At 39.7% G+C, this 24,220-nt stretch overlaps 2 protein-coding genes and 1 long non-coding RNA gene across 3 annotated transcripts; 1 reads left to right on the forward strand and 2 right to left on the reverse strand.

Annotated features, from left to right (window-relative positions):
- Positions 1 to 2,604: 2,604 nt before the first annotated feature.
- Positions 2,605 to 4,474, forward strand: LOC133452814 (uncharacterized). Its single transcript, XR_009783280.1, has 3 exons — positions 2,605 to 2,626; positions 4,101 to 4,176; positions 4,396 to 4,474. It is a non-coding gene; the product is annotated as an uncharacterized LOC133452814 (long non-coding RNA).
- Positions 4,475 to 13,022: 8,548 nt separating this feature from the next.
- ccdc13 (coiled-coil domain containing 13) lies at positions 13,023 to 18,025 on the reverse strand. Its single transcript, XM_061732428.1, is given in 14 exon segments — positions 13,023 to 13,198; positions 13,339 to 13,477; positions 14,335 to 14,466; positions 14,555 to 14,617; positions 14,886 to 14,995; positions 15,103 to 15,300; positions 15,706 to 15,882; positions 15,964 to 16,134; positions 16,266 to 16,370; positions 16,889 to 17,002; positions 17,085 to 17,171; positions 17,269 to 17,411; positions 17,503 to 17,645; positions 17,850 to 18,025. Coding segments are annotated over 13 exon segments (1,734 nt in total). The 3' UTR covers positions 13,023 to 13,198; positions 13,339 to 13,362.
- A 1,762-nt stretch (positions 18,026 to 19,787) lies between these two features.
- Positions 19,788 to 24,002, reverse strand: higd1a (HIG1 hypoxia inducible domain family, member 1A). The gene is made up of 4 exons (XM_061732464.1): positions 23,872 to 24,002; positions 23,286 to 23,363; positions 22,289 to 22,423; positions 19,788 to 20,942 (listed from the first exon to the last, which is right to left on the reverse strand). Exons 2-4 carry the CDS (start codon positions 23,356 to 23,358, stop codon positions 20,869 to 20,871), a joined length of 282 nt encoding a protein of 93 aa, XP_061588448.1. The 5' UTR covers positions 23,359 to 23,363; positions 23,872 to 24,002; the 3' UTR covers positions 19,788 to 20,868.
- Between the last annotated feature and the right edge of the window lie 218 nt (positions 24,003 to 24,220).

The following is a 24,220-nucleotide window of genomic DNA, read 5'->3' on the forward strand; positions in this document are numbered from 1 at the left end:
AAATCTCTGCCCTGGTCACTGTGAAGGCGCTCTGGGTACCCGTAGTGAATCAAAAAGTTATCCCAGAGACATTTTGCCACTGTTGTAGCTTTCTGGTCTCGTGTAGGTAAAGCAACAGCATATTTTGTGAAATGATCTGTAATGACTAAAATGTCTTTGGTATTCTTGCTATCTGGCTCCAGAGACAAAAAGTCCATACAGACCAATTCCATTGGTCGTGATGTTCTGATATTGACCAAAGGTGCTGCTTTTTCAGGTTGGGACTTTCTTCTCACACAACGACCGCAGGATTTTATCTTGGCTTCAATGTCATTGGCCATTCGTGGCCAATAAAACCTAGATCTTATTAGGTCATGAGTACGCTCCCACCCCATGTGCCCCATGTCATCATGGAGGAGCTTGAAAACTGTTGGTCTTAAGACTACTGGAAGAACCAGCTGATAAACGTTTTGGCCATGACATTGCCGTGTCCTGGTTAGAAGACCATTTTTAATTTCAAAGCGTTTCCACTGTTTTAGCATCAACTTCATATCATGTGATTCATCCTTGATGCTATGTGGGCTGTCAACACCTGATCGCAGTAATTTAATCACCTGGCCTATGACTGGATCAGCTTCCTGCTGCTCCTTGAGGTCAGATTCAGAGAACAGGGGAACTGTCACCTGACCAAATGTCTCCTGTTCATAGGCATCAGGTACAGCATCAGCATGAATAGCTAAAGACTCAACCAAAGTGATGGAAGGTAACTGGTCGTCTGTCTCACTTAGCATATGCCTATGGCACACTGCTGCGACTTCATGTGAATCCAAGCTGAGATCAGATGGAGATGATGTCTGAAATCGTGAGGTGAGCTGTCGGATGCGTTCCGCCTCTTCCAGAGAAGCATGGTCTGCAGCCAACTCACGATGGGGTCGTCGTGACAAACCATCCGCATCCTGGTTTGCTTTCCCAGCCCTGTATTTGATATTAAAATCAAAGGTAGATAAGGCTGCTAACCAGCGATGGCTTGCTGCGTCCAGTTTGGCTGAGGTAAGTACATATGTTAATGGATTGTTGTCTGTCATAACCGTGAAGGAATTTCCATAAAGGTAATCGAAAAATTTGTCAACAATTGACCATTTTAGAGCCAAAAATTCCAACTTGTGAGCCGGATATTTGCTCTCACTGGGTGTCAATCCCCGACTGGCATAAGCAATTACCCGCATTTTCCCTTCTTGTTCCTGATACAAGGCAGCGCCTAGTCCAGTTGAGCTGGCGTCTGTATGCAGAACGTATGGGATCTTTGGGTTGGCAAACCCCAGTACTGGAGAAGAAGTCAGTTTCACTTTGATACACTCAAAAGCTGCTTGGCAAGCAGGCGTCCACCTCTCTGCAAAAGGCATACTGGGGTTGAAATACTTGCCACCACAAGAGACTTTCCTTTGACCTTTCCTCAAAGGCGGATAACCTCCTGTCAGGTCATTTAAGGGTTTCACAGTCTTAGAATAATGTTCAATAAAGCGGCGGTAGTAGCCGGCAAATCCCAAGAACGATCTAAGCTGTTTCAAGGTCTGCGGTACTGGCCAGGTTTTTATGGCAGTAATTTTTTCAGGGTCGGTCTCAACCCCATCCTTTGAGACAATGTGTCCCAAATACCGCACTGATGTCTGGAAGAATTTGCATTTTGAAGGAGAGAGCTTTAAGCCATTTTCCCTCAACCGCTGAAGAACATGCTGCAACCTTCTCTCATGCTCTTCTAGGGAATCTGAAAACACAATCAAATCATCAAGGAATACTAAAACCTCCCTGAGGTTAATGTCCCCCATGCACTTCTCCATCAACCTCTGGAAAGTGCTGGGTGCGTTCGTTATTCCTTGTGGCATCCGGTTGAATTCATAAAACCCCAGAGGGCAGACAAAAGCAGTTTTTGGCTTGTCTTCCTCCTCCATCTCAATCTGATAGTAACCAGATTTCAAATCCATCACTGAAAACCATTTTGACCCTGAGAGGGCTGAAAAAGTGTCTTCAAGGTTTGGGAGTGCATAAGCATCCCTTATGGTCAGTGTGTTAAGTTTGCGGTAGTCAATACAGAGGCGAACGTCGCCATTCTTCTTTTTGACAACAACAATAGGTGAAGAATAAGGGGATTCTGATTCTCTTATCACCCCAGCTTCCAAAAGCATCTTAAGATGTTTCTTCACCGCCTCATAGTCATTAGGATGAATGGGCCTTGATCGCTGTTTAAAGGGCACCTCATCCTTGAGCTTTATTTTGTGTTTGACCTTTGTAGCATGACCAAACTCAAGATCGTGGCATGAGAACACATCAGAGTAAGTACGCAGACGGTGCACCACTCTCTCTTTCCATTCCTCAGGCAACGGCGAGTCGCCAAAATCGAATGTTAACTCAGCCTCTTTAAGGTGACCAGAGGGTTGGGCAGATGAGCTATAGCACGCTGCAGTAACAGAGTCTGACACAGGGGAGTTCTTAAGGTCAAGAACTTGGTCAACTACATGCAGATCAGCAATAGCACAGTTAGTTGGAAGAGTTATATCATGCTCTGTCTCGTTTCTGACCCATACAGGAAATGTATGAAAATCACGATCGGGCAATGTAACCAGGCAGCAGTCAACAAAGATTCCACCAGGTAAAGTAGTTGAACTCGGCTGCTCTATGATTGCCTGTTTCTCGCATAAGGAGTTCCTGGCTTTAACGGAGCCTTCAAGACAGACCCGGTCACCTGCTGGGATGACATGTTGTTTGTTATGTTTTAATTTCACCAGGCCAATCTTGCCTGTGATTTTTTCTGAATGTCTGAGTTTGAGAGTTCTCAATATCTGCCTAAAACTATAGACAGAGGAAATGTCAGATGTAGATCTGTCCAGACAATGCTCACTGTACAACACATCAAGCACATTTGTGCCTATCAATACTGGCAAATCAGTGTTGGAGCGCAAATCAGGCACAATCAATGCCAGTGTGGAAACCTCAAGCAGTGGCCCAATGAACTCCTTGGGAAACTCAATGCTGACCTCCACATAACCCAGATATGGGACTGCTTGCCCATTTGCACCCTCAACATCAAGGTCACTAATAGGCTGTATAGGTATTTCTGCCAGGTTCTCATTGTAAAAGGAAACTGATATGGTGGTCACCTGAGAACCAGTGTCCAGCAAAGAATTGCACTTAACTCCATTTACAGTAACATTTGCTGTACATTTTTCACCAATTAGCCCTTTTGGAATTCTGGCCTGCTGCTGTAAAGTGAGATTGCAGGATGAAGTTTTCAGGAAAGCTTTAGGTGTGGGACTTTCAATGATATCAGTTCCAGTCTGTCCCTCGACTGGAACAGTTTTTAGTTTAAATCAGCCTTATTTTGCTCATCCCAGGCCCTTTGCTTTGCTTTAAATGCTTTCCTCTTGGAGTCAACCAGATCAGGATTTGGTTCATTAGGGCATGTGGTCGCAATATGATTGTCCTCACCACAGGTAAAGCAATACCAGGGGCGTGGCCTTCTACCACTTTTGCTTAAATTTTCACCCACTGGTGTATGGCTAGCTGCCAATGACTCTTTTGGCTTGCCTTTCTTTGTCTTTGGTACTATTGCCTGTGCCTTTTTGTTAGTAGGCTTATCTATGGAAGCTTTGAGGGATGACAGCTGATTCTGAAGCTGAGCTATCTGTTTTTGTAGAGTTTTGGTAGTCACTGGGTCTGTTGTGTCATCAGTACTTGCTCTCATGTCAATATCAGAGTACACACTGAGGGGATTGGACTGCACCTTTAATTTTGACAATCCAAGGTGCTGCTTCATACGGCTAGATTTTGCAGCTTGTTTGTCCTCCTCTGTTCTCAGCCACAACAACAGTTCAGAAAACGCAGGGGGCTGAGATTTCTTTTGTTCCAACTGGAGGCTTAGAATTAAGCCATTATCCCAGCATCCTCTGCAGAACTGTTTCAGTAATTGACGGTCAAAGTCACCAGCTGGGATACCCCCACCTTTTACAACTTTACTCAAAGTATTGTGTAGGCGGTGCAAATAAGCAGAGGGTTTCTCACCTGCATTCTGATTGGTGCTGAGAAACTTTGCAAAAAGTTCATCAATATCACCCACTGTCCCATAGGCTGAGTCAAGGAGGGTCAAGAAATCCTCCGGCTTAGAGAAAGGACCCAGATGTTTGACAATGCTGGCAGCAGGAGGTAAGAGACTCTCTATGATCTTCCTGACCACTTGCCTCTGTGGAACAGGGGAATCTGCAAGGTAAAACTCCACGTTACTCCGCCAACTGTCATATTCAACCTCCATACCGGGACAAGGGTTCCTTCCTGAGAAAGGTCTAAGCTTAGAGGAGCTTGGGTAGGTTTGTGCTAAATCACTACTTTTCACAATGTGTTCAACTATCACCCTTTGTACCTCAGGTGTATTGATCTGTTCTGGTGACAAGAATGGCGTGGAGCTCTCAACAGCAACAGGTAAAACTGCATGGTCTGCTTTGGGTGTGGCCTGACTACCCAGATGAGGCTGGGTTTGACCTGGCATCATTCGAGTCACTGCCTCTGAATCAGAGGTAAACTCTTCTGGAGTACATGCCTCCTCCCTATTAGCCGATTTCTGCATTCGGCTCAGTTCTTCACGCAAAAGCCTCTCATAATCTGAGCCACTCAGCTTTGCAACCCCCTTTAACCCAGTTATGTAGGACTGAGTAAGGTCAGAAGTCAGCTTAGAGCTGTAGAGGGGTGACAAAAGTTGGATGTTGTGGGTGATTTCAGGGTCAGAGGTAGGTCTTTGACATGGTAACTCGTCCTGAAGTGCCTTTATAGCTGTTCCAAACTGAAACTCAACTATGGTTGTATTGTTAAAGTCAGGGTCAGAACTATCAACAGGTACTAGTCTGGAGATGGGACCATATTTTTTCAAGAAATCAACTAGTTCTTCATCTATCTCTGTGCCTATTAACCCATGAACTAGAACCGAGTTTGAAACCTTGACACTCTGTACATTTATGACATCCATACTGTAGTGGAACTGCAATAAAACTGTCAGATTGTTTCAAAAATTCAGCCACTCCTCCTGGCTGGGCTCGCCACTTTTATGTAGCACTTGTACTTATAACATTGCAAAAGAAAAAGTATAGGCTATGAAGATCTAGGTTCTGGGGAGCAAGAAAGAATATAATGTATCGTAAACAACTGACAATTTTATTGTAGCAACACAAAACAAAATATGATCACACTTACAGTGACTGAAAAAAGAATAAATAACCCAAAATAAAATAGAGCTCTTTTCTTAAAAAAAAATAAAAATAAAATAAAGAATTCCCTTCTGAGATTTTTCCAGTTCTTTTTGTACTGGTAAATGTTCTTTTGGAGTTTCTTGTTCTTTTCCGTGTCTCTTATGTATGTATGTACACTACCCGGGTAGGTTTAAGTGTAGGTGTTATGGTATTTCCTTAGCTGGGAAATCCTGAGTTCAAGCTGATCTTGTCAATCCCTGCAGCAGCTGGCCAGTCTACTGGCAGGAACCTCCAACGCATCGTCCGTGGGTCTGACTCGCCATCACATCCGAAGTCTTCTCTCATTCAATAGAAGGGGGTCTCAAAAAAACCAGTCGGAGTTCTTCTGTCAATTAAACCAATTCTTTCAGCAATACTGCACCATGCAGCACTCCCTCCCGCACTCTTTATCGTCTCTTCTATCGTTTTTTCCTTTATAATTTCACCTGCACTCATTTCACCTTCCCGTTTACATGCATTGGAAACTCTCCTTTTTTCCTTTCTCCCGCGTGTCCGTTAATTACAAGACACACCAGCGGAGGGCGGGGTCTGCCTTTCCAACGGGTGCTGCCGAGGATCAAAAAGAATGGCTCGCGCAGCGTTAACCCCTTAGTGACCATACACTTTTAGTGTGTGGGTTACATATGGTTTCCCCAAGGACACGGGCCGACGTAAAAGATGGCTGGTTATGGTCAGCAGAGAAAATTTTGAAGTTAAAGGAAATTGCAATAGCAGAAAAAATTTTCAGGTAAATAATGTTGACATGGTGACAAGACAGTTAGTTGCTTATTAACATTTCTAAGGCCATCACACTAATGAGCATACACATTAATGACCTTTCAATTATATTTAAAGTATACAGTGTAAACAGATCTTACAAATCTCCCTGCAGGTACATTTTGAGGACAACCAGTTCACAAAAAACAAAAAAGGCCAATTCAGGTTACGACCTGATGCTGTGCCTACCTTATTCATTCATCGCCCAAAGCCTAAGAGGAGGAAAGTCCCCACACGGGGCAGGCCTTCAGCAGTGGTGAATGAAAGGAGCGATGACCACACCTACTGCAAAAGATCAAATTTGGGTATGACACACAGTTAACAACATATCCCATTTATGTAATGCAAAGATAGACTACACTCTTAATGCAGCCTTCAGATTATTAGATACAGCATAAAAACAACAGGGGTGGGTGAATCTATGTGACAGACGGACATTTTATTTGTCCCCACAATGAAATTGATTTGCAGTGGAGGGAACAAAACAAATCATTCTTCATCTATTGCTAATAAAAAAAATTGTAAAAAATGTACATATGTTTTTAGGCCTAGAGTGTGGCAGATGATTTGTTTCACATGAGTATACAGTTTTGTTTAATTGGAGTTTAGTGTAACCTTAAACAGGAGATGAAAGTAGGTGCTAATGTAAAGGGAGGATAAATGCATATTAACTGCAACAACACCTGATGATGATGATGATTATTAGGGCCCGAGCACTTACAGTGCGAAGGCCCTATTGTATCTGTAGGAATTCTTTATTCTTTCTTCTTTATTGTTTTCCTTCTGACGAAAGGAGGGCCTTTTTGCCCCCCTAAACGTGCCCCAAAAGTCACCAAATTTTGCACGCAAGCCAGGCCTGGCGAAAAATTTGATATTTAATGGTTTGCATTAATGGGCGTGGCAAAATGGCTCAACAGCGCCCCCTAGAAAACTTTGTGCCTCAAGCCCCACAATACGGTTTGACGTACATGCACGAAAATCGGTACACACCTGTATCATGTCGTAACGTAACATTTTGAATGAATTGTGTAATTTTGGCGAAATTTATGCCATTCCTTCAGCCGCTTCAGAGCCCGAACCGTAACGTGCACCCAGGTGTGTTATACATCAAAATGTGCGTCTCCATCCTGCGACGACGCGCATTCTTTTCTCAGTCAAAAGCGTTACCGTGGCGACGCTAGTCGCCAAAAAGCGCGCCCACCCTTCATCTGATTGGTCCAGACAGAAACCAATTTGTGCCTCAAGCCCCACAATCGGTACACACCTGTATCATGTCGCAACTTAAAGAAGTCTTTTGGCGCCATGGCCGAAACCGAACAGGAAGTCGGCCATTTTGAACATTTTGAATTAATCGCGTAATTTTGGCGCAATGTATGCCATTCCTTCGACAGTTAATGCAGCCCGAACCGTAACCTGCACCCAGGTGTGTTATACATCAAAATGTGCGTCTCCATCCTGCGACGACGCACATTACTTTTCTCAGTCAAAAGCGTTTCCATGGTGACGCTAGACGCCAAAAAGCGCGCCCCCCTTCATCTGATTGGTCCATGTTTGATAGTTCCCCAAAAGTCGCCAAATTTTGCACGCAAGCCAGGCCTGGCGATAAATTTGATATTTCATGGTTTGCATTAATGGGCGTGGCAAAATGGCTCAACAGCGCCCCCTAGAAAACTTTTTCTCTGCCATAACCTTTGAATGATTTGACATAAAGACTTGTGGGTGGTGTCATTTGACTCGGTTTTGAGTACTTGATCTTCATTGCCATGAATTAGCCCCGCCCCTTCTTCTGATTGGTCCATATGTGATACTTCCGATTTTCTGCAATAACTTTTGAATGATTTGACATAAAGACTTGTGGGTGGTGTCTTCGGACATGGTTTTGAGTCCTTGACCATAATTGGTGCAAATTAGCCCAGCCCCTTCTTCTGATTGGTCAAAATTTCATAGGTCCTATTCTCTGCCATAACCTTTGAATGGTTTGACATAGAAAGTCGTGGGTGGTGTCATTTCTGATATGCTTATGGGGGCGGTGGCCATGAGTGCGAGGGCCCGTTCATCGCTGCTTGCAGCTTTAATTATTATTATTATTATTATTACAGAGAATGAGGGAGAAATTGTGGCAGATGAAAATGATGATAGGGAAGTACCAGGATGCAGTCTGCAGATTGAGGGTGAAGGAGAGGTCAGCGGACTTCCAGGGGCCAGTCAAGCAGAGGCTGCCAATGAAGAATCCACTGTGACAGGTGATCCAGGGACCAGTGTGCTGGGGGCCAGTCATGACAGAGCGAGTGTGGAGGAGAGGAAGGAAGAAAAGAGAGCAGAGAGGGCCCTTCAACAACAAAAGAGAATTTTATTTATTTATTTTTTTTATTTTGCCTTTATTTAACCAGGTCAGTCCCGTTGAGACACAATGACCTCTTTTCCAAGGGAAGCCTGGCCAAGACAGCAGCATAAAATAAATTACAATTGCAGACACAAGTCACACAACAAAACAACAATTACAAGGCATAAAAATGACAACACACAAATAAAATACATTTCAAGGGGGAAGCAACAGGGCTAAGGCTCTGGATTCACATTAAAAACAGAAACAAGTACGATATGAAGCTGCTCCAATTTCTATAACACAAGTTTTCAGAGCTCCAAGATTGATGAGCTCCTTTAGCTTTAGAGTTTTTTGCAGTGCATTCCAGGCAACCAGGCAACCAGAATAAATTCAGGATTGATAAAGAAGTTCAATTTCATTCAAAAAAAGTTCAAATCAATTTTTAACAGACACCAAATTCAACAATTAGAAATACAGAAGAAAGGTGGGATACACTGGAGCAATGAGACCCTGAAAAAAGCAATCAAGGAAAACATGACTCACATACACAACTAAGAAAAGGAATAGCCACAAAATTATTTTGCTGCTCATGTAATTGATAGCTACCCCACTTGTGGAGTCTATTGACAGCAGAAACTTCACAAGGCTCTTTCAGGATTACCTTTAAAATAATTAAACTCAACATCCCATATAAACATGTTATATATTTTTTTAAATCAGAGGTTAACAATATAATGTATTCAGTGGTAACCGGTGATCTACTGCCGCAGTGTTTAAACCACTGTGCAATGTTTTGGCCTATTAAATGTATGAATTTAAAAATTGAAAAAATTCATATCTAATATAAAAAGCGCCTCCGATATAATAACTACACATAATGAGTTAAAATTGGTCGATATTCCATCGCCTTACCTCAGGAGTTTCTCGACGTGCGGCCACTGAAATCAATCGGATCCAACGGGATCACCGCCACTTGTGGAACTATAGAAGCTCCATAACCCGGAAGTGCGGTCCGCCATGATTTACAACGGAGTCCTATGGAAGTGTCGCCACTCTTTTTTATCCACTGCTCTGAGCTAACCATGCCCAAACACAGTAACAGCCAATCAAAGACCACTTCAAGGTGGGACTGACCATTGTTTTCCACCCACAACTCAAGCACAAGAAGCCCACCGCACAAACACAGATTTAAGGCAAAATAAAGGCAACTCACAAACAGAAAAAGCAAAGTTAGAGGTTATAAAATAAATTAAGCGATTAAAAAGCATGACTCTCTAAATAAGCCTGTAATGAATTAATCGCAATTAATGCGCTAATTTGACATCCCAAGTTAATAAAACAATTCAGACCCTGTAACAACTGACATAGTGATGTGGCTAGTATTTAGACCCATGCCAAGCTGAAATGAATTGAAAAAGGTAATTTACTTACCATAGGAATGTAACATATTTTTTGAGAAGATCAAGTCTACTCATTCAGACATAGTGCCAACATGTTTGTTTGTCATGACATTGATAAAGGGGGTTCAGAATGGGAATTGTGTTTCAGACCACCTTATGAGTTTAGGCCCAAAGAAGATGACGATACCATCATATATCAAATATTAACTGTATGAGCTGTGTTTAGTGATAACAGAAGTCAGTAGTGTCCCTGACCCAATGCAGCGATTTTATCTGCAGAGACACGTCTGTCTGAAGAGTGTAGCCATCCAGTCGTGATTTTCCAGCTCTGTTCCTAGCATATAGAGATATTGCTGGATTCTCTGAACCTGTTAAATAGGCAAAGATACATTCTATTTTTACTCACTTTTAGCATACACCCAAGCTTTTATGGAAATACTTTCTTTCTATTTAACTGACATTTTTGTCTTTAGAAGACATAATTGCAAGCCCAAGACAAACATTCAAGATAGTTCACATACACCACAGTAGGTGACCAGCCACACTGCCACATTTAGTCATAGTGCCTGTATTTGCACTTGCTGAAATAAACAAAACCACAAAAGAAAGCACACAGTAGACTCACCATACCTGAGTTTGGCAAACTGAGAGCTCAAGTGAACGTTGCAGATGAGCATATCTAATTCTGACTTCAGGAGTTTGAAATAACGCAGCACGAGACACAAATTTAATGAACTTTTGTGTTTAACTCTTACTGTGAGCTGCGTTTGATCGCAATGACCACCTCCACATTTGATTTTGGATATCATTATCAGCAAAAGAGTAACTCATCCTGTACACTTACATTACCATCACACATAATAAAAAAAAGTCCTTATCGTTGCTTCGCCAGTATCTTAGCAAAGATAACAACTCATTACTTTACTTCTACTTACTGTAAATGAGCACATTAGGACTGTGCTGTTTATTTTCTTTCCATTACATGTAAATGAGAGGCACTGGGAAATGAATAGACTCATAGAGGTACAAACCGTTTTCTGGCCTGAGTAAAGTTCACAGATCCCTCATGTACTGATGGCTAACTTTAACCTCTGCGTTCGCAGCTCCTCTATTTACTTTAGTTTCTGGATGCAGTCAATGGTCTGCAGGAAGCATTGGTCCAGAACGTGGGAATACCTCTGAGGAGAACGATGGAGAAAGGAGTCATTCAAACCTGGAATGACAAATAGCTGAGGCTGTTTATGTATGCTGTGTTTACATAAGTTTGTGTTTGGTTTGGTGGGTTATTGGGCATTTTGGAATAAATCTACACCTTTCTGCGTAATACAGCCACATTAAACAATAATAAAATTGTTTGCTGAAATGTAATTTATTTGCAGGTGATGACACTCTTAAATAACTGAAATCAACAAAGGTAGCCATATTAAGTTAAGAAATAAGCTGAAACTGAAATTATAGAGGAACATGAGTACTGGACAATAGTATACTTTATTTAAAATCCTGTTGAAAGGTTGGTAATACTGGCCTTGTTCCAATCAACTATCGTGGCTTAAAGATTCAACAATTCTACTTTAAATAAATGTATTTTAAGTGCTAATCAATGGAATTAATCTACAGTTTTGTTGTGGCAGGTTTATAGATAAATACAAAATTAGATGCACTTCAGGACCATGACTAGTATTACCATCAAAAGCCTTTCTGATGTGTATATGGCTACATTTGATATCAGACAATCCTGCAAGGCCCTCAGTCATAAGGCTCATGGTATCTCATCTCCTCCTCCAATGACATGACATCTCAAGCTGTCACATAAAAGGCTGCCTTACTTTCTATCCAGGAGGTATTCAACACAAGCTTTTTTTTGTTACCCTGAGCATAAGGGCTTTCTTCATCATGGCCGGTCTGATATTTTTGTCTTGTGGCAGTTTCTTGCTTGGTCCAAAGGGGACCTGCCAATCTCCCACAGGGTCCTGGAAGACATAGTGCGGTATTTGAATCAGTACACTAAGTCAGCCATGGTTTTAAATTAAGCGTGATGTGGAGATGGGGGGGGTGTTGGGTTGGGGTATATATGCTGAAGCCCTCTTCGCTACCGTGGAAAAAAAATAACTCGGATGTTAGTATGAAAGTTAGCGTGAATGTAGGGGCCACTCCCATCCACCGTATCCAGACAACGTCTGGATTAAGAGTCAGAGATCACATACTGTACATGTGTGACATGCCCTGGGGAAAGTAAAGAGGACTACAGAGGGAGTTTGTGCAGTTTGTGTGAGTTCACATTTATTTCAACCACTATTCCCACATAGCTGGTTTAAAGTCAGAAATGATTAGTGCTAATATTTAACAGGAATATTACAACTTTTAGGAACCTGAGAAAGGTAACTGCTATTTAAAAAGACTTGTCAGGTATCAAATACAGCCAAGTGGAGCCAAAAAAAACAAACAAAAAAACCAAGGTCATAACCATTTAGGTAGTCAATATACTTTAATGAAGATGTGGCTTCTTTTCATTGGTCAAACTGGAAACTTTCTTTTAGAAGAAAAAAAAGTATATATGTATACATACATATATGGCACATAAGAATAACAGCAGAGGAAAATACTTTCTTAAATAGAAATGTCTTAAATAAACATACATTTGACATTTAGAAACAACAGTGCTATCAGGGTTGAGAAGAAAATGACAACTTTGCTACTCAAGCTTCTGAATTGAGTCAAATAAGGTCACTACCATTCAATAAGGTCACTACCATTACAAACCATTAAAAACTCGAGGAAAAACATTTTTTTTTCCACAAATAAAATTGAATGTGTGAAAAAGATACAGTTTTTGAAGCAAGATTAAAGATAAAGGAATCTGCAGGAGGAAAAACGTGTTGTTTGTTTCTCATTCATATGACATTTGTGTGGGCAAAGAGGAAAACTTATTTCCTGCAGGCTACTTTTTGTCACAAGTGACAGGAGAAGGTAGGACTCAGCTGGAAGTGAGGTTGAGCAGGGACCAACCGGTTCCCCTGGTTAGTGTCTTGTTGGTGCTGTCACAGAGCCTCCAGGAAAACATGCTTTACTTGTCTCATCATGTCACTATAAAGCTGCAGGTTGTGTTGGAGAGTGCTCTTTAGGGATGCCCTCGGTGCTGCCGTTTCCTCCAGCTGAATGACCAGCCAGGAGACAACATACACAAGCAAAATAAACAACTTGCAAATACGATACGAAATTAGCACAGTCCGTAGGCAGTATGTTCATCGTCGCTCAAAAATATTTTTGTTGCCTGATTAAATTTTTATAGTTGGAAAATCTACCGTGTTTGGTTTCAGGACCAGCTCAAGGCATCTACAATGTTGTCAGAGTTAGAAAAAAATATTTACAAATGTCAGCTGTTTGACAGTGTGTTCAGCTGGTCTGTGGACACCTCCTGTTGCTCCAAGACTACTGCCAACCTGCTCCTGAAGACAGAGTTGTGATAGTCACAAGGGAGATGGATAAGGGTGTAATTGATGAGTCGAAGCACTGGAAAAACCGTAAAAAAATGAAATCTGCTTGACACCGTTGCATGGAGCAGTGACTGAGCCTTGGCATATCATACCTAACCATGCTGTTTGTGTAGTCTTTACTTTGAATCTATTTTTGCTCTCTCCAGCTGCTGCTCCAGGATCACCATCTTACGGCGCTCCTCCTGGTACTTCTGCTGTTTCTCCGAACATATCTGGTTCATCTCATTTTCTCTGGAAGATTAAACAAAGAGATTGTTGATAGTAGGGTTAAAATGCAAGAGCTGAATGTCTTGTGAATGCATACGACTTACCTCTTTATGTCTAGAAGTTACAAAACAAGACACAACTTAAAATACAAGAAATCAAATGCTTCCTGGTACAATTGTAAAGATAAACTCATGTGCTTTGAAATTACAAATAAAGATTATTTTAAATTATATTTTATTTTATGAAATCATAGGTACTTAAATGACAACTACCTTAGTATTTCTCTACATGAGTGTTAATATTAAACTCTACCCATGAAGGTCACATTAGTGTTGAAACACACTATTCAGAGAAGACTTTGTTGAAATACAGGGTTCATGTCTTGAAGTGGATATGTACCAAAGAATTGAACATTCTGGTGATTTAGTACAATAGAAAAGGTCATTTTGATTGTTGTGACGTACAGAAGAATAATGCTTCAAGTCACCACGTGTCTGCCAACAAACTGTCAGTGCAAGTACTACCTCTGGGAACCAGAAACATGCTTTTGCTTTAACAGCTAACATTACTGACATTTCATCGGACCGTATTAGCATACAGTAAGTCTACACGATAACAAAGGCAGCCTAATGTCGAACAATAATAATTTAAAAAAATAAAATAAAAAAAGATAGATTAAGGGTAAAAAAATGATTTTGCTATTTAGAGAGAATATGTTTTTTTAAACATGATTAATTTAGAAAAATAAATGTCTTCTTACTTTGTGTCTCTGTGAGGTATGTATTTCAACTTGTCTGACAGCAGAAAATTTGAAATGATAAAATCAAAGACAAACGCCAGAAGGAAAGATTTGCAGAAAGTATTTTTGCAGTATACATTACTTTTTCTGTAGGACTTTGACCAGCTCAAGGAGTCTGTCCCTCTCCACAGTGAGGATTTTATATTCATTACTCTGGGTTATAAGTCCACTCACGTCAGCAGAACATTGTAGACAAGTTGAAGAACTCTGGCCCCTAAACCAAAAGATGCAACATTGCACACAATGTTTGGTCTTGTTTAGTATTCAAAATGATACAAAAACGTTTCAAAATGACCACTTACTTGAATTCTGCACCACTGCACACTGTGGGTAGCACCAGTTTATGACCGAGTTTAGACACCGCACTGGGGAAAAATGATGACAGATAGCCAGAGTCACAGAATTCCCAATAGAAAGCACTGATAAACATATAAATACAAGAAAATCCCTAAATGTTTATAGTCAACTACTCACCCTTTTTTCTTTTTTTTTTTTAAATTTGTCTTGGAAACAAGAACTCAGCATTTCTGTTAAGATTCATACTACAATATAAATGTTAATTACTCTAAGGGGCTAATTCTGACAAAAAAAACAGCAAACTGGAGCCATAAGAAGAGCCATAAGCTCACGTACCCTGGAGAAGTCATTCTGTTGGTAATGTCTCCATCTTGTGGGGAAATGTTTGAACTGCACATAGTTAGCTTGCGTCTTGATTGTGGGTCCACACTCTCTTCCTGGAAATGCTGTAAATACGAATTCAATATAGGCAGACTTTTTGCTTTTTAATTTGCTAACATTGGGTGATGAAACTGATACAAAACAAAAAAATAGATTAACTTATTGTTCTTACCTTTTTGAGGAATTGCAGGATTTCTCGGAGCTTTTTAATCTTACCCTCTTTCTCACCATCCATCTGTGTCAGCCTTTCTACGAGAGCGTTGTGCTCTGAGGAATCATTGCTCAGATGTTTTCTCCTGCTTCTTTGTGGTTCCTTGCTCTGTTGTTGGCTAAGATGTTTCTGGGCAGTTTGCATTTGGCTGTACTCCTCCTGCCAGGAGTAGAAAAGAAAGCTTATAGGAAAGTAGGGCACCAAATTGCCCTTCAAGTTGAGAGGAAATTTATTCTGTGGCTCTAGTTTAATTGTGAGGTTGGTAAAAATATGAATCTGTTAAACATACAAGCTTGAATTATGTTACACATTTAACTAAACGTAACTCATGACCTTAGCTAAAAACATAATACACTTGCTAAACTCTGTTTTTATTTTCAGGCTTATTTAAATAGTAGTTTTTAACTGGGAAAAAACACATGATCATTTGGACCAATGAACGCCTGTCAAGTTGTCACGGCTTGTAAATATTAAATGACAAAAAGTATCTAAGCATCATTATTACATCTCCTTATGAAATATGTATGAAAAATACAAAAATACTCCTCTTCTTTATTGTCTTACCAGGAGGGCATCCATTAGCTTATCACCGTGTTTTTCCTTCTCCACCAAGGTGGAGATCTGGACCTTTAGAGTTTGGATTTCGCTGGACTGATATCTGCTCCTGGCTTTAGTGGCTTCCAGTTTTTTCCTCACATCTTCATGTTCTTTCAAAAGGGCCTCATAGTCTGCAGAAATCCTCTGTTTAGTGGAAAGAAGAGGGGTTTGGCAAACAACTTAGTTATTTTGAATTTATTTAAAATTACTCAAACGCTTACAAACCTCAAATGCTTCCTTCTTCTCTTTCTCCATAGTGCGAATGTAGCGGAGATTCCTTTTTTTGGGAGAGTTTTTCTGAAGGACACCCATGTCAAGAATCTCTTCGTCTGAGCTTTGGAGACTCTGCTGTCTATGCTGAGTCGCCTGGACGACCTGCTGCTCAAGGTCCCGCACCTGTTGCACAAAGGCAAGTTTTGCTTATGTGAAATTGTATCTTGGAATGCTTTTACTAAGCTATGAAGAATTCTCTAACTTACATTTTAGAAGCACAATAGTTTGTTATAATCAGATCACTTTTAGCTTACCCTTGTCTGAAGAGCCAGTATTTGCTGTGACCGACATCTGATGCTCCCTGGGCAGCTTAATAATTGCCTGAGATTGACTTCCTCTCCAAACTCTTGCGTCAATACCTGTAGCAGTAAATATTTTGGAACCCAGATGTCAATGAAAAATCTATGTCCTAAGGATGTAAATCAAGGATTAAGTATGACATGTCACACCTGACAGTTTATGTTGTTTGTTTGTTTGTTTTTATGTCTTTAATGGATTTTCTGTGAATGTAAAAGGTTTGCAAAGTCTAACGTCCTTGTCAATAATGATTATTCTCTTCTACAGAAAACAATCATGAATTAGCTTACATTTTTTTGTTTGTTTTGTTTTTTGTTGTCGAGGCATTTCTTCTCATTTATACCCACATCACCGTGTAACAAATTTGTTTGATAGCTGCCAAGCTGCTTGTTTGGCAGGTCCCAAACAAAATATGCAGCATTTTTGATCAATTAACTCCTCAATCAGAGCTGACTGGCTTTTCGATTTAATTTTTCTATTTCAAAACTTTAATAAATGATTAGGTTTGTAAATAAAATCAACAATCTGTAAATTGGCAAACACTTGGCTCTTTTAGGTGGAGAAAGAAATAGGCCATCACCTTCTGAGCGACTTTCAACTCCTGTTTGGTGGACTGAAGCTGGTTCCGATATTCATTCACTTTCAGTTGCGCAGCTGCTAATTTCTCTTTAAGAGATTTGACCAGTGGCTTTTCCTGCTTTGGAAGTAAGTCATGTGTTAGATTTGTAGATTAAGAAAACAACTTCAAAAAACTATTTTAGGTAAACAACACTAACCTCATGGTCTTCACATAAGGTCTTATATTGTGACTTTTTCTCTGTCTTGTCTGTCCCAGGCTGAGATTGAGCCAAAGAAGCTTGCAGCTAAGAAAAAGAAAAAAAAAAAAGTAAATTATGAAGAATGTTTCATTTTTTGTGCTGCAATGATGAGTTTATATCCAAATTAAATTATTTGCTTTACCTCTTTCTCAAGTTCTTTGATTCTGTTGCTGTTTTGCTTGGATCTAATCTTCTCTTGCTCAATTTCAGCCATTAGCTCTCTATTCTTCCTAGCCAGTTCAACAATCTTGGTGGAAGCAACAGCTCCAGCCAAGTCTGCTGTACCTGTGGATGATGGATGGATGAGTCATTAAATTGCTGTTAAGTGTTTATATAACAGTAATGTGCAAATAAAATAAAACTTATGCTGTCATACCTGCAAAGGTTAGTCTTTCTTCTTCTCGTTTCTTTTTCAGGTGTTTAATTTCAAAATCCTTTTCACTCAGAAGTTTGAAGAGCCGACCATTTTCATCCTTTAACTCTCGCAACTGGTCTAGAAATGCCTGACTCTTACACAGCCTATGGAAAGGCATTTAAAGAGAGCTCTAAACCACAGAGTATGGTAGTGCTTACTGCTTACACATTATCTTAGAGTGTCCGTGTATATGATACAGATTACCACTATTAAATATGTCTTCCTTTTTTTTATTTAAACAATGAAGTATTGATCTGCCACAGAAGAAAATACTTTGAAACTGAATTATTTCTGCTCGCCTAAAACACACCTACCTGTCAGTGTCTGGCTGAATATTTTGCAGATTTACATTATCCAGAGTGTCACTGATATCAAGCTTATTTGGTTCTTTCTCCATTTTCCTCTCCAGTTTTTTGCTCTCCCGCTGTTTCTGTAGAGCTTGAAATTGAAGCCTCAAGTCACTCAATTGATCTTCATGCACCATGATTCATGATGTACAGCATGGGGAGGAAAATAATTAATTTCCAAAGAAAAATAACAGTGGGGACAAATTGCAAAACGTAATAGGCTATTGTGTTTTGATTTTCCAAGATTTTCATTTACTTATGGATATTATATTTCAGAACCTCTTTTAGCTACTGTACTATTTTACTTTCACAATTTCCCTGTAGAAAATAGTCCTATAAGTTTAAAGCTTGCACTTTACAATAAGGAACCAAGCCACTTAATAAAAATAGTCGAACTTTCTCAGCTCCTGTGCAATAAGTCAGTAAACCAATCACATCAAAGAAAGACAATGTGTACTCGGCATTATGAAATGATTATGAGATAGTTAAGCATTAAATGACCAAATACTACTTAATTACAAGATTTGTTTACACTAATAATATATTTTTTATCCCTTCAGACTTATCTTGCTATATGTATAATGTTATTACTTAGCTAGTTATCTAGATAATGTTGTTTATTATGGGGTTGTCTTTAAAAGATAGTAGACGGAAAACATACATCACCTCTTCTTTATGGCACTTCTGCAAATTTAAGAAAATTACCTTTACTTTTCCTACACCGTCTTGTGTTTTATAAGATGAAATAACCGCTTCCTGTCTGCGAAGCTCCGGTATCCATGACAACGGTCGTCCACTAACGGTGAACGAGATCTCGCGGGAACGGGAGTGTATAGTCATTCTTTTTCTCCACCTACCTTTCATTGATATGTCAATTTTCCATCGTCACACACTCCGGATTACACTTTTATAAAATATATTCAAAAAAAAAGGGCAAAATATAAAATAGATGTACACGAGTTTATTATACTACTTAACTATATTATAATATAATAAAATGTTAAGCACACATTCAAACCACCAGTGCCAGACATTTGATATTGTTACAATGCATAACAGCTTTTAATGTAACACCTCTGCAGCTCTTTGATGCCATCTACACTTAAATTATTCTAAATTATATATATATATATATATATATATATATATATATATATATATATATATATTTCAATTGAAGTTTCCAATAAAAACTTCACAGGGTTTCGTGATTTATCAAATAATTGGAATATTATAGAATCCCTTGAGGATTCAATTAGTAAATAATAAATATCTAAATGAAGCATGAAGAAAACTCGAGAATTTGCAAAGTCATGCTTACTATACACAACAGGTGTTTTTGTGCTCGTGGACACGTACACTGCAGTTGTGCAATACTTGTTTCAGAAAAATGATTCATGCTGACAATGAATTACTCAACTTCATTAGCTCAAACATGCTCAGCAAGGTGATGTTTTCCCTGTTGCATTAGATTTATTGCCTTAAATGCTTTCGCTCGTTATTCCACTTTTACCTGTAATTTGCTGTACAAATCTTCCACAATATACTCCCCACTCATGACATGCTTACTGATGGTGAAAAATAAAAAGATTTAAAAAAATAATCTCTGAATCAAAGCATATACATTTACTGCCCCCTTCCCTGAACAAAATTGGTAAATACAAAAAAAGAGAAATCTTCATGGCCGTGCATGAAATACATGCACTAAACAAAACAAAACAAAAAAATCCACCATTATCAGCAACCAATATTGCTCAATCCTGGGCAGAGCTGATCAGAAAAAGTTCCAATCACTAGCCAAAAATGGTTGCATCTCTAGAAGTTTCCTAACCCAAAATTAATGCTTTACATCATATAACAGAATTCCAGGAATTACTTTAGAAGATTAACAAATAAGAATTTGTGAGAACAGAGCATCTTTATTTGAAAGATAGTGGAAAGGTAATATTGAGAAATGTGTCATTGATCCTTGATGAAAACAAAAAAGAGAGTTTAACTGTTTGCATTAATTTTAGCTTCCATAAATGTATCTAACATCTTGGAAGCTAATTATATATTAGAATACATTATGGTGCCAAAAAGTAAGAAACAAGACATTAGCAGTTGAAACACATTTTCAGACAATTAACAGTTTACAATTTCAACAACATTTCAGAAACAGCACATGATGTAATTGTACACAACCTTCAAGGCTCAATGTTGTGAATAACTTATAAATGTATCTATTTAATGATATCACAAGGTAAGTGACATCTCACAAGATACAGTACAGTTTAGAGTGTACCTCATTTTTCTTTAAAAAAGTTAAAAGCCATCTGATACCTATACCTGCATCATCCTGTTCAGGGCTATGGGGGAGGCTGGAGGTTTTCCTAGCTGTCACTGAGTGAGAACCAGAACACACTCTCGAGACACAGACAAAGAACACAAACAACCTTGCATACATACTCCTATGGACAATGTAGAATCACCAATCAACTTATAATGCATCCTATTTGGACCTTTTCAAGTACCTGTCTGGGAAAAAACAAAACAAAAACACATTCCAGAAAAAAATATAAAAATAAATAAAATGTGTCCATGTTTAGATTAAATAATATAGTGGATAATTACAAATAAATGTAAATATCAAACTGTGGCTCTTTCAAATATCATCAGTAATGCCCCCTTTGTTTCCAGATGGTCTTGAAGATGTCAAGGGTCCAGCACACACTAAAACAACTGAGATTATTATACTCAAGACACTGCCTTCTAAGAATATAACTTATAAAAATACCTCTGGTATACTTTAAAAAAAAAATATATATTTTTTTTTTAAAGGAAGTGTCATTGACTAAATATATATATTCGCAGTGATCAGGAGCTTCTGAAGGGATATATGCTTATAAAACTTTGACACATCTGTGAAACAAGGGTTCTACACACCTTAATATGAGGCAATAAACAGGGGCACAGAACATGTAGGTGCAAGTGTCCATTTTCACTTCTTTGCCAGTGCTTTCGCCTCTTCCCTGGGCTTCACAATGTAGTCTTTATACATGGAATACAGGACTCCTGCAGAACAGAAATAGATGAGTTACATTGAGATTAAAGCGGCTATTAAAGAACAGATCAAATGGAAAAAGTGCAGTTGGTGCATTATCATTAACTGAGTTAGAATGTGAATCATCAAGCAAAAATTATGATCCTATACTTTCAACATTGAGTTTTTGTCGTTTGACTCCCTGATGAAGGCCTGTTTGCCGAAAGTTTTTTAGAGGTTTATGTCACCAAGGTTACAATAAAGGTCTTTAACTTTTGCCAGAGGACGGTGCCTTGGAGTTTCTCCTGTTTTTTCATCGGAACTTTCCCATCCAAAAAGCACCTCAAACAAACCACTTCTGAGTCCAAGAAGCCCTCCTTGACAAACATGTTAATGATTTTTTGTTCATTCCCTTCGTGAAAACCAAAAAAAAACAAAAAAAAAACATCTTGCTACATTTAAAAAAGTCAAAGTTCTCCCCTGCTTTGACAAACACTAAACAAGAGTTATTCTCTAATGGCGCTTTTCCACTAGTAACTACTAAGCCCGACTCGCCTCGGGACGGCTCGTCACGCCGCGTCCCGGCTCCACCTCGTTTGTTTTTCCACACCCAGGTGAGAAGTGGGCAGGTTGGGGTGAAGCTGCTGTGACGTACTCGATTGCGCGACCCCTTTGTTTGTGTCGGCGCTGATCAGAAATCAGCTGGAGCCGCGAGCAGCTGAGAAAAAAACAGAGCGCCTGTGGATCTGATCGTTCCTTATCGCCCGTCTAGATCCCTTTTTTAATTCTCTCGTCAGCCAGCAGGTTTATGAACATCTGCACCTCAGAGTTGGATCACCAAACAGACGTTTGCGCTTTATAATAAAATCGCCGCGAGCCGCCAGTCGCTCTCGCGCTGACTCCCGCTTCCTGATTCAAACGTCTGACGGCCCCGCCCCCCGACCAATCAGTGGCGTGGAGGGTGGTGACGTCAGATATAGTCCCGGCTCAGCCCGGTTAGAACCTCGGCAGAATGGTTACAGAAAAAGTATCTGCTTGGCACGGCTCCACCCGCCTCGGCCCGTAGTGGAAAAGCGCAAGACGGGGGCGTGGCGGGTAGAAGTGCGCTGAGTAGATACTAGCGGAAAAGGGCCATAAGAATCAGCCCCTTCACATGGTTTCGTGGAACAAAACTCTTCCCTAATAAACATGGTCAACAATGTAAATTCTGTCATGACAGCTGACAAACAGCACTGCAGGAACACCCCGATTCCCACCACGGTTGTTTCAGATTGCTAGAAATGATGCTGCTGTAGAATTACTCCATCAGCCTCTGGGTCTCCAGTACAGCCTGCACCTCAAAAGAAAAATGAAAGACTTGAAAGGGCCAGTTAATTACCAGCAGTCATGGCTCCAACCACGAAGCCCTGGGCAGCTACACGCATGTGGATCAGGTGCACAGACATTTTAGTATCACCTCTGCTTTTCATTTTATACAGTCTGTATCCAACTATAGCGAAGAATCCAGCCAGTCCTACAGGAAGTAAAAAGGAGAATTATTTAATTTCATTTTTATTTATTCCATATCATGGAAATAAATAATGATATGGCCTTCAGGCAGAAGGTATAGGTTGCCAAGCTGTAAACTTAATAGATTTAAATTCTCTTTTATTCCATTATCAATCAAGTTACTCAATAACAGGAAATTAGGTGTGTGTGTGTGTGTGTGTGTGTGTGTGTGTGTGTGTGTGTGTGTGTGTGTGTGTGTGTGTGTGTGTGTGTGTGTGTGTGTGTGTGTGTGAAGGGCGGAATGTGCAATAATGTGTGCTGCTGTATGAATAGAGGGATGTGCAATAATGATTATGCTGCTATATGTGTAGAGGGAAGTACAATAATGTTGCGGTATTTTTTGTGTAGGTGTTTTTTCAGGACATTGCGAGGGGGCATGCAAAGAGCGGGGGGGATATGACGATGTGCTTTTTGTGATTTTATATGTTTTGTTATATATGTGGTGCCTGGAGTCTCTAGTTTTTGTCCAAGACAAATTTCTCTCAAGAGAGACAATAAAGATTATCCTTAGTTCACATATGTTCCATTCCATGATGGAAAAGGGGCAAGAAGAAGAAAGCCTTATATAACAAGCCCGTTTCTAAAAAAAAAAAAAAACAATTCATATGAAGATGGTCTGTCCGTCTGTTCAACAATCACTACTTATATAATACCAAAAATAAATAAATAATGAAAAAACAAAACAAAAAAATAACATACATATATACAAATATTCCTAAAAGAGATATCCCACCAAAAACAAATTTAAAAATCATCTAGTAACATCTAAGTTTCTAGTATATTTGTATTGATGTGGGATCACACCCAATTCAGTACAGGATACTCACCCACTGGGACAAATGGATTCTCCTTTGCTTTACGCATAAATTTGGAATCATTCTCTTCTTCGTAAGAGGACATCTTGCCTAAAAAGAAAACAGACCAACAGGGAAGTATTAGTATTAGTAGTAATAGTAGTGTATCCTCACTGATTCTTCAAGACCCATACAGAGTCTAAAAGTGGTAATACGAGCCTTTTTACATACACAGTACAAAAACACATTTAGCAGTCTTAATCGTGGGTAATCTTTAACATCTAGCCTACTAAGATTCCCAAAAAGAAGTGTATTCTCACAGTGAAAACTGGTTTAAAACTACACTTGAAGTGATCAAAGGTGACACAAGGGCAGAGACACCACATCATAATGACCTCGAGTTAGATAACCACATATAAAACACGAGATCATAATAATACAAACATACAAATGAAACAACTATCATGCCAAAAGTGTGTGAAAACGGGGATAATTCAGATTATAAACGCGTGGTTACACCACCAACAATGAGAGAAAGTACCACTCTTAGCGTGGATTAGCTACAGTTTTAACAGCTGACAAGCCTCCATTTTACTGCAGAAAGAAGTGAGTTTCTTACCGGTGTTGACTAACGTCGGTAATTGATTATGTTGAGAAACTGTAGGAGAGTTTTGTTAGTCCTCCAAACAGGTAGCAAATGTAGAGGAAGTCGTACACCGGGCCGGCAAACGTAATGATGTAACTGTCTCATAAGGCTGATTTATGGTTCCGCGTTACACCAACGCAGAGCCTACGTAGATTACGCCATACCGTACGGCGTAGGCTGCGTCGATTGAACGCGGAACCATAATTCAGGCTTTACGCAGGTCTGACGTCACTGGGTTGTGATACGTTTATGTTGGAGGAAAACACGGTGAATTAACTTAGGTCTTGAAAATATCTTGAAACTGGTTACTGTCGTCACCCTT

The sequence above is a fragment of the Cololabis saira genome, chromosome 10, assembly GCF_033807715.1.
Source record: "Cololabis saira isolate AMF1-May2022 chromosome 10, fColSai1.1, whole genome shotgun sequence".
Lineage (NCBI taxonomy): Eukaryota > Metazoa > Chordata > Actinopteri > Beloniformes > Belonidae > Cololabis > Cololabis saira.

Bases quoted from the DNA above. Each gene is read 5' to 3' on its own strand.
- higd1a (XM_061732464.1), bottom strand. From the start codon at position 23,358: ATGTCCTCTTACGAAGAAGAGAATGATTCCAAATTTATGCGTAAAGCA. The intron at 22,424-23,285 runs GTGAGTATCCTG...TACTTCCTGTAG, and splicing joins GAATCCATTTGTCCCAGTGG to GACTGGCTGGATTCTTCGCT. The intron at 20,943-22,288 runs GTAATTAACTGG...TCTGTTCTGCAG, and splicing joins GGTTGGAGCCATGACTGCTG to GAGTCCTGTATTCCATGTAT.